This window comes from Pogona vitticeps, chromosome 4, assembly GCF_051106095.1.
Source record: "Pogona vitticeps strain Pit_001003342236 chromosome 4, PviZW2.1, whole genome shotgun sequence".
NCBI classification, from domain to species: Eukaryota; Metazoa; Chordata; class Lepidosauria; order Squamata; family Agamidae; genus Pogona; species Pogona vitticeps.
In genome coordinates this window covers 23,842,803-23,861,061 of record NC_135786.1, presented here as the reverse complement: position 1 = coordinate 23,861,061, position 18,259 = coordinate 23,842,803, and the positions used below count along the sequence as shown (strand labels likewise).

The following is an 18,259-nucleotide window of genomic DNA, read 5'->3' as shown; positions in this document are numbered from 1 at the left end:
AGTTCTGTTTGGGCAGGAAGAATAAGTGTTTACCCACACTTTGGTGTTCAAAGACCACTTATATTATTTGATTTTTGGAAGGACCAAAAGAGCACACTGTGATTCTGTGCATGCCATCCATAAAAGTAATTGATAATGCATGTCAAAGCATTAAAAAATTTACAGAATTCTTCAGGTTGACTGAATTCTCTTTAACTAAATTGGAACAAAGATGGGAGAATTTTCCAGAAGGCCTTTCTCAGCCTTGCTACAGTATTTGTCAATCTTTAACCTATTCTCTGTTCCTATTGGCTCAGGCTCTCGACAGAGCAGCATGATTGGACTGATCTGGGAACAACAATGCTGTCTCTCTTTGCTTCAGACATCTTGCTGCAATGCAGACATTTATATTTTGTGAACTATGAAAGAATTAGCATTTGAACAGTTTAAAAGGGTGAACTTCAGGGGACTTATGACGCTGTGTTTCATTATCTGCACAAGGGCAGTCCATGCAAATATGCTTCTCTCTGTCAGCAGTACCTCTGGAGGTAAAGATTTGAGACATATCCTTCTTCAACAAAACCTATGGGAGCCATTTTAATTCAAGCATTCCAAGTACACCTCATTTGCTCCTGTTTCTTCATAAGATAATGCTCTATAATGTTAAGATCTCACACCCAGTTGCTAATATGCAGTAAGTTTGTGCAAGAAAAATATGTCTGAACTCCATTTTGACACCTGAAGAAGTACAATCTATTGCTCAGCAATACCTCAGTATCACTTTTGTAAATCAGGAAGTCCTTAAACAGTATAAAAGCCTGATAGTGAACTTTAGAAACAGGGAGCCACTTTAGGGAGGAGGAGAAAAGAGAATCCATCTGCATTAGGCATTTTGTATGGTACTGTACCTACTTTAGTTTTCTCTTTTTTTAAAAAAAAAAAAAGGAAAATATCTTGTTCAGGGAGGAAACTAGAGTAAAAAGAATACTAGGCAACAGTTTATCAAGTCCATGGGAGTCTTGCATAAATTGTAACAAAGTATTATTTCTCAATACATATTTGCATTATATGTTGACCTGGATTGCTACAAAACTGTGTGGTAATAGAACACACAGTAGAGTCTCTGTAATAATGTGAAAAAATGTCCACTGAAAAAACAGCTTGTTGAGACATGCTTACAGAAGTCTCAGTTCAAGGTTATTTTAAAAAGCATAAGTAACTCAAAAGTGGTTCTAAAATCAAATTTCATGCTGGATGATATATCACAGATAACAAAAGCATAGGGTTACTTTGGGATAGTATTGTAACAATGTAGCAAGGTTATTTTAAAAAGAACTGCCACAGTCACCACACTTCAAAAGCCTGAAGAAAGTCTGAATTGAGCTTTACCCTTTAAAATGCATTAATTAAAAGGATCTAGGAATAAAGAATAAGCAAATGTTTGCTTTCAATGTAAATCAGGAAGTATATATTCCAAGTGTGGCAGAAGACTGTGAAAAAAAATTGGCACACAGTCTGTATGAACAGAATAGTGAACACATAAAATTTAGTTTCCCTTAACTAGCGATCCACAGAAATTCTCTGGCTGGATTAAGTCTGCCCTGTTAAAAGCAAAGGATTAAAAACTATTTAAAATATCAGAGAATAGCAGACAAGTTACTTACCAAGTGTTCAAGCAACCATCTCATTTCCCCCAGTAAATATGATACAACAAGCTGGCAGATTTGGGATTTGATCAAAAAGAAAAATTTTAAATAATTACGTAGCATCATGCCAAAACCCAGAAAATCTCAAAAAGGACGAAAAAAATGAACATGTAATACTCTCATGAACCACACATGATTTAATATCACTCCACCTCAGAGAGCTGTGCCTAGTCCATTGCAAAAGGGGGGGGGGGGAAGCACTGTTAAGAGGTACATCAGTTTTATATGTACTAAATAATAGAAGGTATGTCATAGTTCAAAATATATTCTCTTTATATAGTTAAAGCACTGAAACAGATGCACAGCTATGCCCGATGTTTCAGACCTAGTCCTAAAACCTACAGCAAGAAAGTCATTTTTAAAGAGACAGCTTTTAAGCAATATAAAACTCTCTAGGAAAAGGAAAATAAAAAAACCACACAAACACACACACAGAGAGTGCTTCTATGGATCCTGTAAGGAAAAAGTGAAATATCCATTTTAACTTAAGGCAAAATTGCATTAAAACATGATGCAATAGCACCCCACCACTTAGGCCCAGTATCTTCAATCTCCCATTAGCACTATCTATTGCAGTCCAGATGGCTAAAAATCCCATATTTTATCAGGGATAACTTAGCTTAGCTCTTCTTTTCAGGGTTTGAAAAGGTAAACTTGCCTGTGTTGCTGCCTGCCATTATCCCTGCTTGTCTCCCTGTAGGGCAGTTAAATGCATCTGCTCCCTAGCTTCCATTTTCTCTTCAGCAGGCATGTGACACAACAGACAATAGTGCAGGCAAACTGCTCAGACACAGAAAGCTGCTTTGGAAGAACAGTATCTTGACAAGCTCGAAAAACCACCATCTCCTTGTGAAGAAGTATGTATGCAAACGTTTTGCCAGTCTGTAAAATAAAGCTATGGCTAATGGCTACTAAACCATGTGACCCAAGAAAGCAAATTTAAACATTTTCAACTTAATGAAGTGCTGTGGGGTGAGTTTTGCGCGACAGATCACAGAGAATCACACTGTTAAACCACAACTCATAGGTTTCAGAGAAAAAAATGTAAAAAAGTAAAGCTTACCTCTGTGGATGCATTGTTAACACAGTGTTATGTCAATACTTATAAAACATGGAGGACAGGCTCTCAGTACTCAGACAGAAAGGGCTTGGCACTTCAGCTTGATGATCTGTCTTCCTAATAAAAGCTAATCCTGGATTGGCTACTTTGGAAAATCTGAATGTAAAGCTTCAGGGGATTGGCTGAAACACTTCCTGAGCGATTATCTTTGTGCAGCTCTGGCAAGCAGGAGCCATCCTGTGCACAGAGAAGACAGGCTAAACTAGGCCTGTTTCAGCAAAAGAAACTTAAAAGGAGAACCACACAGATGCAAACCTCTTGCAGAAAGCAGATTTTCAAGCAGAACAAACTGAGCACCACATGCCAGCCTAAATGAAATATTTCTCAGACCACATCTACTGCTTCTGCTTGAGGTTTTTAAAACCTCTAGGCTTTCTCGGGTCACAAAAGCTGTTTTTCCTTCACAGAGAGAACAACAATTCTGATGCGGCCACACACGCAAAAGAAGAACAGCACGTGGAAGCAGCGCGCGCACACACACAGAGATACACACAGCAGCAGCAACAACACACATAATGAAAGTTGTACTAAGGGATCAAGGCCAAGCAGTCTGGTTCATCTGTTATATAACATCTACATAGCTCAAAAAGCAAACAGGATTCTTCCACAAACATTAATTTAATAAGACTTAAGTGAGCTATAAGAACTCACATTGTGGAGTAGTAGTTGTTGTTCTTATCAATGTACACAACATAAATTGGATTATAAAGCAGGAGGCTGGCTTCTTAATCACTTGCAATGCTTTTTTCCTAATTAAATATAGAGGATGCAGAAAAATGCTGTTTTTCAGGAACTGTACTAGATGCTGTTTTTTAAAGAACTGCCCTTCCCTCACCCCTAAGGCCTTCTAAAGTTGTCAGTTAAACAAAAATCTGACTTGCCTATTAGTGTGCTGCAGCTGCAGCTTCCTGTCGATTAACTCTATCCCATCCGGCTCTTTTTAAGGCACAGGCCTTGTGAAGAGCTTCGTTTGAGTGTGTGGAAAAATACCAGAGCTGCTTTCAGCCCAAGGAGAGACAACAGGAGTCCACTCTAAATTCAGCAAATTTCATCTCAACTTCTTAAAGTCTGAAAAAGCTGGTGGTGGGGTAAAAGGGGGGAGATTATGTTAGAGTTAAAACATAATTAATCAAACAACCAGTTTGATTCGGGGCCAGTTTTTGAGCACAGTCCATATGAAGGAGTTAGCTTTCCGTCTTCTCTAAAACAGCTTGTGTTTCACTTCTATTATTACAGGCTGAAAGATTGCTGTGTTGTGGGAAGGGAAACATTTCTAGAGGAAACATATCAAAGAACAGATTTTCACACACCCTCCATTTATGCCTACATACATATAGTACTGACCTTTCTCTGTATTCACAAACAAGGCAGCTAAACAAGAAAAATCCTAGTTTCATCTACATATTACTGAGCACATAAATATGTGTCTGCAAACAGAATAGAATACCAATTAAAGGCAACCAGAAGCTTTCAAATATAAGACAATACCTCTGTGGAAGGAGACAGTAAAAAGAAATTAAGCTCTGAGTACGAATCTCTGATAGTACAATGAAACAGTCAATTAGCCTTATAATGCTGAGGGAGGGAAGGGCTTAGTAAACAAGCATAGTATATAAACAGGCAATGGCACATCCACCATGGAAAGCACTTTCGACCATGGAAAGGTCTTTCGAAGGCCAGCAACCAAACACAACCTATTTCTTAAATTGTTTTCTTAAATACATTGATTTAAAAGTTATGTTAAATGAAAGCCAACTAAAATGATAATTTCCCTGAAATCTCAACAGTAAACAATCTAATTCAAGCCATGAACACACGAATAACACAAACAAACCTTTTGGTTGTGGATCCCATATGCATAATCTAAATGCATAATCTAATAAATCAATAATCCTACACTACCATGCCTCATGCTGTGGTTAAGTCTTCTTATAATAACAACCACCCTCACACTTCACAATAACTCTCATGCTACTAAGAAGCAGTATGCTTCCAGCAAAAAGCTCCCCTCTCCCTCCCCCCACCTCTGCACCAGTGATTAAGTATCACTGACTTTGAACACAATTCTGTAGTTTTTCCTAAGAGGAACATTTTGTCTTTCAAAATCTAGACACATTTCTCTAGCACAGACAGCAGCAAAACCTGGCTTGCTCCTTTTTAAACACTGCAGAAACAGAACACTGTAATTAATCGCATACATATATGCCACTTAAAGCAGCACACTGAAAGCTGAAGAATGGTAAAACTAGAAAGGTAGCCTACAGACTGAGGAATTAAATATAAATTTCCCAGAAAATAAAAACAGAACAAAAACATTCTTTGTATGAACTGAGGCCCTTCTATGCGCATTTCTCTTTAAGATTGAGAGTGTTTATCTCAGTGTACAGAAGCTATGTTGCAATTCCAACAGCAGCGAAAAAGAACTAGACAAGCATTGTTTATCAATGAGATATTTTTCTGCAGCAGAGGCTACTGAATAGTAAAATAAACAGACCATTCTCTCAACTTGGATTCTAAAAACCACTGGAAACAAAAAATTATCAGATCACTGTGTAGACTAACAGGAGACTGTAACAGCTAATAAAATGATACTGCAAGCACACTATTTTAAATCAAAACTCTTTAGTAAAAGACTGTTTGAAATACTTATCCCTGTCTCCATGTATTTTTCATTTCTGGAAAAAAAACACTCCATTTACATCACACAAGATAACTCACTGTGTTCCATGATAATTAATGTCCTTATCAATTGTTGGACTTCATAACCACCATGACCATTACCAAATAAAAATCTGCACTTATACCAAAAGCACTGAAAGACTGGAGAAAAGCCAGCCTTTGATTCCCTCCTTCTTTGACCACCATTGCGTTTACTACAAAATGGTTAAAAGGCATCATGAGATAAATCACTGACACAATATAAATTTTCGTATGCTGACTCTTAGGAGAGAAGCTATGACAACTTTCTCAAAGGAATTCAAGATAGCTTATATGGAAGTAAATCTCTCTCTCTTTGCCTAAGAATCCTGGTTGAGGGAGGGTAGGTTCCTTCCTGCTGAAGCAGGAAACTGTACCAACTCTACATTATAATTCTCTGCTACAGCACACTGGTTCTTCATTGCGGTTTGCCACTTCACACAGCAACCCTCTCCTCAGATTACTCAGAATGCAATAAAGGCCCACAGCTAGCTTCATGAAAGAACAAGCTTCATCCCACCTCCCTTTGCTGACAAGGAAGCAAGCATGGAGGAGTTTGGGATTGTGAAAATCACAACGCACACAACCCGTGTCCAACCTCCTTCCACAATCAGCTTCTGCTGTATGTTCAAGTGTCTGCATCTATAATTCATCCTTTTGCAGGAAGAGAACAGCAGCATTCCATTCAAACAACAAAGAGACTGTGAACACAGATCTCAGGCATCTTTCTATTAGGAGGTAACCATAGATGAATGTAATGGTGGGCAACGGGGTTGGCGTACAGAAAATGAAACAAACAAACTAACAAAAAAACCCACACATTATAAAATGGCAGATGGAAAAATTGAACAAATAAGAGTGAGTGAAGGGAAGTAAATTTCTCACATTGGTTTAGACTACAGCTCCCATTATTTCTGAACATTGGTCACCCTGGCTTGGGCTGATGGGAGGCTACTTTATATATTAAACTTCTGCCATCATTTCTTAACTTTAACTACACTTGGACTGTACTTGGCTAGATAGATCTGGGCGCCAACAGCTGTACCCAGAAGACCACGCATTCACATCACCACCAAAACAACTCCCAATAACAGGATTTGTACTATACTGTAGTGTTCATAACATGTGGAAAATATCACCCAGTCTAATCAAGAGGAACAATACAAAAACTGCACGTTAACTCTCACCCTCAGATTGATTCTGAAGCACAAAGTGAGACAAAGTCCACTGTCAAAGGCTGCCCATGTGACTTCATCTCATGTTGCAAATCTTTATTCATACCAAGAGCAACATTCTCAAACAAATAAAACCAGAGTGTAGTTGCTTCTCTGGGTAAAACATGTCCTGGCATTGGGACTGCAGTGGCACTGACAGTGGCTGGGCATATAGCCAAAGGTACACATTCAGGTCCCTGGAGGGAGGATATGGTCACATATCACACAGTAATTTAATAGCAGCAATTGCTAGTTGAGGCCTCATGTTCTGCTCTTCTAATCTAACCCAACAAAATGGTTTGCTGTGTAGAAGCAAAGGCTCTTCGGGTGCCAGTAAAAACACAGACTAATTGGGACTCCTCTCAGGTAGCTCATATTGTTTTGATCACAAAGTCACCTCACTATGGTAAACATGTTGCTTAAGCATTTTAAATAGGGAAGGGGGAAGGAAATATGGAGTTTGATCACCAAAGTTAGAATGATTCTGTGTATTGTGCCCCCATAAAATGAGAAGCAAAACAATAATTTTATCGGAGCAATTTATTTGGCTGAAAGCAAGCAAATTTTCAAACTTCAGGCTAAGGAAGCTGAAAGAAACCCCTGCTGCAATCTGAGAATTAAGCTCTATTATCCTGCAATAAAAAGCTTGGCCTTAACCAATTGCTATTCTGGGGTGTGGCCATTTAGGTGGGGGAAGTGAAAGAAACACAATGAAAAGTGGTGAGGACAGGAAGGAAAGCAGAAATAAAGGGCTGAAGTCACAGATGTTAATCATCAATGCTTGGAAGAAGTAAAATAGTGAAAAGAGGGGGCTTGAGAAGGATGTAGAAGAATAGGTCAAAATCAAACACAAGTCATCAGACAGCTCTAGAACAATGCTCACTCACTCCTTTTTTTTACAGAGAGCTCCAAAGACAACACCTTCTGCCTATCGCAGAAAAGTGAGAACAGTTCACAGAAAATGACACACACACAGAGACAGACTACTTATAACTTGCAGCCAAATCTTGGGAAACCCCACTGACTACATTCACTGTCAGATGCTGGAAGCTGGAATCCAAAAAACTATTTTTTTCAAACTCTCCTCACAAGACACAAATTAGAGGTCTCCCCACAGGGCACCTACCCCAATTGATACAGTCAAGACTATAGTTTTCTGAGAAGTCAAGAGCTGTTATTTGCAGAGACACCTTCAGGTAGAATGGAAAAAATGCAGAAGCGCTGAGTAAACAAGCAACATCAGCCATGCAGTGGCCTGCTCAAATATGCATTCTACAAATGAGTCATAGAGCTGCTGCAGATGGTTCACAGTGCCAAATGAGAGCCTGGTGTGTCATGGAGTCTGCTGGACGAATAGGATATGCAGCCAATGTTGACAGAAGACTCCCTTTCAAAATCAAGTAGAAAAGGAAAATGTTTGCCTGCACTGGCAAGGTTAGAAAACATGAAAAGTATTAACTGATGTATGAGTTTTCAAATAATACTTTACTCACACACTAAGGTATTTCAAAATTATTAGGGGATGTATAAGCTCAGAAATTTTAAAGCAGGAGTTTTTAATAGTAGAGGAAACTGATATGTCACATGTTTTGTTTCTGGTTTCCCTTCTGCAAAATATCAGATATTCACAAATCTGACTACTGTGACTTCCAGGAAGAATGATCTTTCCAGCTTATTTGATGCTAAATGTATATGTCTGTGTGTGTGTGTGTGTGTGTGTGTGTGTGTGTGTTTGTTTGTTTGTGTGTATGTGTGTACACACAAACACACACACATTTCCAACTATCCAACCAACTACAGATGGGTTGAAAAAAGCTCACAGGAATACTGTTACTGTTTATTGATTTAACAACCTGAATCAGAACTACAACAAAAGCAAGTTCCTTAAGCTTGCTCCATCCATGGACTATCCATGTGTTTCCTGTTCCACAGGTGCATATGAAGAGATTACTGCATACAATGATATGCATAAGGACTGTTGCTGTGTAAGACGATCCAGTATTGCAGTAGTAAATAATCTGATACTCTAATCAAAGAGACAAACCCCTACAACTAGAAGTGTGTTCTGTTCAAGGGGTTGGGCAGTAACAAGATAGTAACAAGGCATGGAGGAAAAAAAGGATACTCCCCCCTCCCAGCTACCAACAGTGATGTAAATAGCTTAAATTTCGGGTTCAGTGAGTGTTTGCAGAGGTATGATTTTTTTTGTTTGTTTGTTTCCTTAAAGACCTCTATGAACTGGGAACAATAAGAGTTTCTTTAAACAAAACTGTTTCTATGTATCACTTATGTACACATGCTGTTAAAAAGCATTTTGTTATTGAATTTTTGTGTTAATTTGCATCTTTACTATTTGCTGTTTTGCATACAAGGGCCAAATTGTTGTTTGGTAAAGAAAAGAATCGTTTAGCAAATGAACTGATTAATGAAACAGAAAAGCCAGCATGATCTCTAAACACAGGTTTAATTCCCATCCTCCATATATTTACTTTAAGGAGCTTGAGCAGGCCTATTCCATCATCTCACTGCTACAGGCAACCACCTAGTTTCTTTTCATCCTCCATTTAACTGACACCTGTCACCTTTGTTTGCCCTGGAGACTCACAGGGTGTTTTCAGGCCTCCCCACCCTCACTTTTCTCCTGATTTTCAAACCTTGGGAGTTTCTAAAGTATTTATAAACCACTATCTTATAGTAGGTGGCCTCACTGCACTTTCACTTGAATAAGCAATAATAAGCAATCAACAATCTTATCTCACCATTAATGGGAATGATGTCATACAAACAGGATGCATTAATAGAAAGCAAAAAAAAAGTGGAGGGAAAGGATCTGTTCATCATGATCTCTTTTCTTCTCATATTACAACTGATGGTGGGGCAATCAGATTGCAATCGTCCAAGCAATTCAAAACCAGTAAATGGAGATATTTCATTATGGACATTCTGTTTACCTTAACATTTCCTCTCTTTCTAATACTAGAACTTGGTGTTATCCAATAAAAATGGTAGAAAATGTACACTGTATCAAAAACATATTCTAATTACAGAATTTGTGGTGATTACCACAGACCTAGACAGCTACAAAAGGATGCTAGACACATTTATGAAGGGTCAGGATATGGGTGCCTGTTGGTGATGACGGTAACATACTGCCTCCAGGATCAAAGACAGCTACTAAGTAATCTGTATGCCTTTAATAATTAGGAGTCATGCAACACATTAAAGACAAATAAAATCCATTTGTATATATTTTGTGCACCGAAACTCACTTCATGCTGAATCAGGCTGCACTCAATGAAAACTCATGGAAAATAGAACTTGCTTAGCTGTAACAAAATTATTTTGTGCTCTAAATTTCTTGCATGCCTCTAAATACTAGATACAGCTTGTGGGCTTTCCAGAGACATTTAGCTGGCCAATCTAGGAATAGGATATGGCTGTACTACACAGGTTTTTGGTTACAACTAGCAACTTTCTTATGTTAGTTTCTCAACTCTCTCTTGACTTGACATCCTTAATCCTGAGCCCACGTTTCTCTAGCACCCAACCCCAGTTTGAAAATCATTATTGTTCCCTTATGTGAGGGGTCTGAAAGTTCTTGTTTATTTTGAATTCTTAGTACTTATTGATCTTATTCTGGCTGAGCTCTCAAGCTCCCTCCACTTCCATTTTAATTAACTTTGGTTGCAATGTTTGCTGTAGCTGCCCTCAGACTGCTAAACAGTTGCCCTGCAATCTACAGCAGACAATCCCATAATCTGACTAGACTCCACCCACTAGTTCTCATGTTTCAAAGAGATCAATGGCTTGGCCAGAGCTTTTGCATTTCTGGAACTGTTCCCAGACATCAGACTATTAACCCTGCCTGAAAAGACAGATATTTTTATCTACAGCTCATGCAGCCTGAATCACATGATTGAGATGAACCAGTTTTTCTAGCACACATGGAAGTTGAAGGTCAAATGTAAGCATTATCTATCCAAAACAATATTTGTGTCATTCTTATAGCTTGTTTGTTCTAGCAATGCATGTTCACTTCTCATCTTGCTAGGATGGAGAAAGCAAGCGTTCGTAAGCTCTTCTTTCAGAGGAGACTTGTTAACTTTAGCACCATAATTTGCTGAAAAGATATGCCTGATGAGATAAAGGTGTGCTCAGACCTTGATGTCTTGTCCAGTATATCCATATTGTTTGTAGGAATGGATTCTCTGAAAATGGTACCGTATCAATTTCACTTGATTTACTCTAAGTTTTGTTTGTTTATTTGTTTGTTTGTTTGTTTGTTTTTGCAGTACTCTGCATGACATGCAGGAATGTGTTTTATAAATTAATATTGTTCTAGAAATAAGTAGAACAGCAAATGCTACATTTGGAAGCAGTTTCCCCACTAAACACCTTCCGGATTTTACTGATCAGTGTTTGCAAGCAGAAAAAAACAATATTTCTAATCTCAGTCAAAGAACTGCTGAATAGCTCAGTAGCTTAGACATCTGGCTGTGGAGTAAGAGGATGGGGTTTGATTCTCCCCCTGTGCCGGCTTGACAGGGGCTGGACTCTATGATCCATAGGGCCCCTTCCAGCTCTGCAGATCTATGGTTATATTATATTCTGAACCACCTTTACAGAAGACAGTGTAGTATGAAGAGTTTCACCAATGAACATCTTCTGGGTAAACAGAAATATTCATTTACCTACAGAAGGCAGAGTCTTTGGACACTGTTGGGATTGGAAAGGCTATTGAGCATAATTTGAGCATGATAATTCCAAAAAGACATACGGCCGCAAGGGGAGGTGGCGCTAAGAGGATTGAAGCAGGCTAAAGCAGCTTCCGCAAGCCAATGTTCTCCAAATATACCAGACTTCTCAGGCAGCAACACACCTGGAATACAGTGTTGTGGAAACTGGGCTAATGTGTGTGATGTGATATGTGGGACATTGACAGGTTCCTGAGGGTTTTCAAATTTAAAACTGTCCTTCAAATATCAGATTGTGACTTGAGTCTTTTAATAAATAAAGGATGGCAGGCTTTGATGGACTCAATTCCTTTATCACTCAACTATCCATGATCCCACTGAATAGGTATTGAAGTTCATATATCAGTGCTAATTTGTGTCTTAAAATGCAGGACATGCTATGTAGTTGTAAAATGCTGAGAGGAGTAACTGCTTATATTCCAAAAGCACCATGCCAATCATTTTCCCTGTCTATTTGCTCACTTCTTCCCTCAACATTGTAATAATAACATTAACAACCATGATAATGTACCATCAAGCCAATTTGGACTTACAGTGCCAAAATTTCCTAGGTATAAAGTACTAAAAAGTGGTTTACAATTCCCTTCTTCTGGTAGCATTCCAGAACTATGCAGTTTGCCCAAGGCTGCACAGGATTCCTTTTCTCCTGGGAGGCACAGTGGGAAAACTTCCAAGCCCATCTCTTCAACCAGGAACTCCAACATGCTGAGCCTTCCAGTTAGTAAACAATTGTTACAGGTGGTTCCAATCAAAGAAATAAGCCCAGCTACAAGGAAACTAAATTTAGGAGAGATTACAGGGAAACAAAAAGTGCATGTGTTCAGCTGCCCTTTATTACCTGTTCAAATTGCTCCCCATCAGCCTCTAGACACTAGGCTACAGCTAAACATCATTGAGTCTTGACCAATTTAAGTGAAAAGATCTCATTTTTAATGTTGGCAGGAGAGTTTCCTAGGTATTTGCAAGCAATTAAATGTTGTAACTGTTCTGCTAACAGATACCTCCTGTTGCCACTGCCAAAATAAAAATACTAGCCAAGTACTAGCAGAAAGAAATTTAGCACCAATTGGCCCACACAGCAAACTGCTTGTTATTTATCTGGTGGCTCAAACATATCCATTTAAGCACACATACTTATTTTGGCTACACTGTTACACTGTTATTGCTTGTCCTCAGGTGAAATGCCAAAACAAGAAAAGGAAAAAGTTCATTCATGAGATTAATTCTCTTCAAATAGCTAAAGGGGGAGGTGAAACATAATGCAGAGGTATGCTAATTTATTTGCAACTCCTACCAAGCCACAGAACTGAATAAGGCTCACAATTTTGAGTTGTGTCAGCCAAAAGATATTTCTTTAATTTTGGGCAACTCCCTTCTGTTCTACGTAGTGCAGTCCTTTCTCCCAATATCAAGTTTGGATGGTTGAAGGATCCCTCAAAATAGAGCAAGAGGTGGTGTATGAAAATGGTAACAAGATGGGTGAACTAGTGAAAATCCCTGTCTCATTGAAAGAAGCTTCTAAGTCTATCAGAACAGTGATATCAGTTGGATGCAGCAGTTTCTCCACAGCTGGCTTATAAAAACTAAGAGGAGAGATGTTAAATCAACCATTGTCAAAACAAATCAACCGTTTGAGCCTTGAAAAGGAAGAAAATATATTTGCCATCTTCATGGGTTTGAGGTTACTGCATAAATTAATGGATCCTTGCAACAGTATGCTGGTATTGTGATACTTACAGTTCTAACTTAAAAAAACTGCAAAGTCCAATGCTCACGCTACCCTGCAGGACACAGAAACATACAGGCTAGATGGCTGACTATCACATTATCATCGTTTCGTTTAGTCATGTCCGACTCTTTGTGACCCCATGGATCAGAGCACGCCAGGCCCTCCTATCTTCCACTGCCTCCCAGAGGTGGGTCAGATTCATGTTGGTTGCTTCGGTGACACTGTCCAACCATCTCATCCTCTGTCGTCTCCTTCTCCTCTTGCCTTCACACTTTCCCAACATTAAGGTTTTTTCCAGGGAGTCCTCTCTTCTCATGAGATGGCCAAAGTATTGGAGCCTCAGCTTCAGGATCTGTCCTTCCAGTGAGCACTCAGGGTTGATTTCCTTTAGAATTGATAGGTTTGTTCTCCTTGCAGTCCAGGGGACCCTCAAGAGCCTCCTCCAGCATCACAATTCAAAGGCATCAGTTCTTCGGTGGTCAGCTTTCTTTATGGTCCAGCTCTCACTTCCATACATCACTACAGGAAAAACCATAGCTTTGACTATTCGGACGTTTGTTGGCAAGGTGATATCTCTGCTTTTTAAGATGCTGTCAAGGTTTGTCATCACTTTCCTCCCAAGAAGCAGGCCTCTTTTAATTTCGTGGCTGCTGTCACCAACTGCAGTGATTATGGAGCCCAAGAAAGCAAAATCTGTCACTGCCTCCATATCTTCCCCTTCTATTTGCCAGGACGTGATGGGGCCAGTGGCCATGATCTTAGTTTTTTTGATGTTGAGTTTCAGACTGTTTTTTGCACTCTCCTCTTTCACCCTCATTACAAGGTTCTTTAGTTCCTCCTCACTTTCTTCCATCAGAGTGGTATCATCTGCATATTGGAGGTTGTTGATATTTCTTCCGGCAATCTTAATTCCAGTTTGGGATTCCTCCAGTCCAGCCTTCCGCATGATGTATTCTGCATATAAATTAAATAAGCCGGGGGACAATATACAATATACAGCCTTTCCCAATCAGTTGTTCCATATCCATCATACTATCATAATAGGGCTTATTTTCAGGTTAGGTCTTATTTTCAGGGAAACGTGGTAGATATTAACAACTGCATTCCCTTCAGCTTCAGGTTTCTCCTTGTCTCCTACACTAAATCTCACCGTCAAAAATCAGGGACAATACACCATGGTTACTATTAGCTAGCCTTCCAGGTAAACCAGTAAGTAGCAGCAGATTAAATCTTGGAAAGTTTCAGAAAAACTTTCAGTCTGCAAACTATTGTAGGTAAAGTCTAGAGTAAGTTTCACTGAATTAAAATGAATTTATTTCCAGGGAAGTATCCATAAGACTGATGTTTAAGTTGCTGATCATGCAATATTAGTCAGGCAATTGACAAGCACATTCTTGTCATCAATTCCTCCTGATTGGACCTTTAAAATTTACAGCAGATGTTGTTGGATTAAATTGAAGCTTAGCTTAGTCCGAAACCATGCCCAAACATGGACACTTGTGCTGTAGATATTCATGAGACTGTTGCCCTTTACTTGCCTAACTTCTTGTTCTCCATGAGCTAGTATATCACTCACTGATTTAAGAAAGGGGGAAAGCTGGTCCATGTGGATGAGAAGAATATTGCAGAGTGTTAATCACTCGATTTGCTTTCTACAATTATCATAATAGAAAGATAGCACCCCCTAGTGTTCCCTCAATGTGAAGTCCAGCACATGCTTAATTAAACAACAGCAAGGGCGATATTTCTAACAAGATGTACTGCCACACATACAGTACTTAAAATCAATTATTTTTGTACACAATAAGTACTGAATATGTATTTGATTTAATTAATGTATTTTAATGATTTTTTAATTTATGTGTTTAATTATTTATAATTTTATACTATTGTTAACTGACTTCAACACTTTTTTACTGGAAATGTGGGATAGCTGTTTAATAAATCCCAATGTTCTATTGGGGATTTATGCTGGTAGAAGTGTAATTGAGTCAATCACCTTGGTTTCTTGTTATTTGCATTGCTGGGCACACAACCGCAAATGGAAGTGGCAACTTGTTAATTTGTGTCAACTTGCTTTCATGATTTACACAACTATATGCACACCAGCATACATTTGTAATAGGGCTCTGGGCAACGTACAATAAAAAGCTGGAAGAGACCAATAATCAGCAAAACCCTGTTAAAAATACTGCTAAATGAACCGCTCTCCAAACTGTAAAAATCCAAGGGGTGACTCAGGTCTGGTTCTCTTTTAGAAGGACCCTTCTCTGTCTTGAAATATTTCTTCTCACACAAAGGTATCTGGATTATCTCATACTTTACTGGGAAGGGGAAAGGTTCCAACTTGATTGTTTTAAAAATATTCTGAATGGGACGAAAAACAGCCTGTATCAAAAAGCAATTGCTAAGTATTTAGTACCCAGAGGGACATGTCAACTTCAGTTAACCAAAAAAGGTGCCCCAGGCAAGACATGGCGGAACTGTTATTTTGCTCACTAATCCTCTCCTATTTAACCATCCAGCCTCACAACATACATCAGAAAAAAAAATCTTGCTGCAACTTTAATTATCTTCTAAAGAAGCCTGGCCTTCTCCTTGGTTGCTCCTCTACTATGAAATTACCCACTGCCATGAATTTGTCTGGCCCCTGCTCTAGAAACCTTTAAGAAATCCCTGAAAATCCTTTGATTTTGGAAGGGTTTCCAAAGTACACCACCTTAACAGTTTGCTGAATCTATATATCTAACATCTATTGCCACTGCCTGATCTTAATTTAATTTTAATTGTAAATTTAAGGCTTTAAAAAAATTATATTTGTTGCATTGCTGATCTGCTTGTTCCATGTTTTACTATTCTCTCTTATACAGCACCTAGAGAGACCATTGGTCAGATGGGCAGTTTGTTTGTTGTTTGTTCATTTATTTATCCCTGCCTATCTCCTTGAAAAAGACCCAAGGCAATTTGTAGTATTGGAAGACAATATTTAAAATTGAAAACAGTGAGCATACAACAGTGGTTAACATCATTAAAAGGCGATATTGAAGCTAAGAATAGTAAGTATACAAATATTTTAAAAATAAAACTGCCACTCTGAGAAATGGAAAACCCAAAAATGAGAAGCACAAGTAGTACTAAATATCCAGCTCATTACTGAGGGAAGGCTTGCCTGAAGAGAAAGGTCTTTGCTTGCCTATGGAAGGACAGTAAAGATGGGGCCAGTATGGCCTCCTGTGGGAGGGTGTTCCAAAGTCTGGGAGTAGCAACAGAGAAGGCTCTCTCCTGTGTCTCCATCAGAAGCACCTGTGAAGGTGGTGGGACTGAAAGAAAGACCTCTCCTGATGATGTTAAACCTGAGCCAACTCGTAATGGGAGATACCGTGATATAGCTTAGACCCAGGCCATCTAGGGCTTTATAGGTTAAAACCAGCACTTTGAATTGTGCCCAGAAACTGATTGACAGTCAATGGAGCTGCAGTAAGAGTAGGGTTATGTGATCCCTGTAACCAATGCCAGTGAGCAATCTGGCTGCTGCATTTTAGACAAAGTTTCCTGACACTTTTTATTGGCAGCCACACATAGAGTATGTTTAAAAGTGTAATAAAGGAAAGAAGGAATGATTCTGATGGAAGCAAATGCGGTTGTCCTGCTCCTTGCATGTTTGTGTCTTTGTTCTGTGCCATCAAGTCTGAACTAATTTATAGTGATCCTAATAGGCCTTTCAAGATAATTAAGATATTTAAAGAGTGGTTTTACCATTTCTGCTTCTTCAGTGAGTTTCCATGGCCAAGTTAGGTATTTAGTAGCCAGCGGCACTCCATTCTGTCCACTATATCACACTGAAAATTCATCTGCTCAGATTCTGTTACAGTTTATACAAGTGATCACTTCAAAGCATATACCAATTCCATTCTAGAACTGGTAAGATTCAAACTTAATAATAAGTTTATGTATTCAATCCACATGGAACTAAACAAAGTAGTAACTCCTAGGGAAGAAATAACTACAGAATTGCACAATTATTTTAAAGCCAGGAGTGGTATTTGCTTGTGGTTTAATTCACCAGTCTGAAGACAAAGATTTCCAAGGACGGGGTAGCTTTGGGGCAAAGCCTTAAGGCGTATATCCATGCTTGTCTTAAGAACCTACCAATACTAGTGACAAAATGCTGGTCTTACCTAAACAGTATTGGGCCTTAGTGGTATCTGAATGGGAGACCACAAGGAAGAGGCAGTAGCTGGTTAGTAGGACATGGTCTAAGGTTCAGTCACCAGCATCTCCAGATGGAGCCAGAAAATATCCTACAAGAACACCAGCTGTGCATCTGGCTGCATTTCTTTTTCCCTACCTCTAAATACAAATGCCATAAGAGGAAAGAAGTTGAATACTTAAGCACTGTTGTTAGGAAACAAGTCCCACTCATGTCAATGGAACCGACATCCCAAGAAAACACCTTTAGCATCTGATTTAAAAAGTGACATAGTGCAGGTGGCAAGGTGGCCTAATAATATAGTCCACTGTTGGTTTCACATATTCTTTAAATGAGATCTGTGACATTTTAAAAAAGCAAAAAATATAATATTGTTCCAGCTGGAGTTATCTGAAAACAACCCCAATTAGAATCACGCTATTGAAAGCAGCAAGCGTGCATACGTACATGATTATTGTTGTAGAGAAATTAAATATTTTGGTTTTGATTTTAAAAGTTGCATACAGTATTTCACTTAAAAAGAAAAAAAACATCAACTGAAGAGATGGTGGCTAGCTGAGAAAAGAAATAGAAACAGTTTCTCCAAGAAGTGCTGATAAATGCAAGCTCATATTAATCCTTACTTGCTGGAATAAACTATGATATATCATAAATAACTGATCTGTGAAGAAACAAATTTCTTACAGGTTATCATAAGGATCCTATTACATATTACTATAAATTCACAATACATCCACAGAGTTTATTATTGTAGAGGGTATATTTTCCCTTTGTTTTCTGTTGCAATTGATGTAATACAGTAAGCACTAATCACCTCACCAAAACAATTTGAAGCAGTGTGTGGCCATAG

The 18,259-nt window shown here is 38.7% G+C and overlaps 2 protein-coding genes across 23 annotated transcripts in view; one reads left to right on the top strand and one right to left on the bottom strand.

Annotated features, from left to right (window-relative positions):
- The window catches only part of ZMYND8 (zinc finger MYND-type containing 8), a 102,364-nt gene that overhangs the window by 74,996 nt on the left and 9,109 nt on the right, over positions 1-18,259 (bottom strand). For 4 of the 22 annotated variants that reach the window (XM_020779445.3, XM_078392685.1, XM_078392688.1 and 1 more), the window contains exon 1: positions 2,344-2,564. The exons of 4 other annotated variants lie outside the window; for them this stretch is intronic. Coding sequence is in view for 9 of the 18 variants with exons in the window: in XM_078392672.1 (XP_078248798.1) it covers positions 4,640-4,665 (26 nt within the window). In the remaining 9 variants the exon portion in view is untranslated. Of the gene's footprint in view, positions 1-1,643; positions 2,046-2,343; positions 2,565-2,748; positions 2,983-4,639; positions 4,782-7,842; positions 7,927-18,259 lie in introns of those variants that run through there. 14 more of the 22 variants (XM_078392686.1, XM_078392676.1, XM_078392687.1 and 11 more) reach the window with 9 other exon arrangements.
- The window catches only part of LOC110071785 (translocating chain-associated membrane protein 1-like 1), a 42,238-nt gene continuing 34,640 nt past the window's right edge, over positions 10,662-18,259 (top strand). Inside the window, exon 1 of the mRNA XM_072996902.2 lies at positions 10,662-10,680. The gene's annotated coding sequence lies outside the window, so the exon portion shown is untranslated. The remainder of the gene's footprint in view (positions 10,681-18,259) is intronic.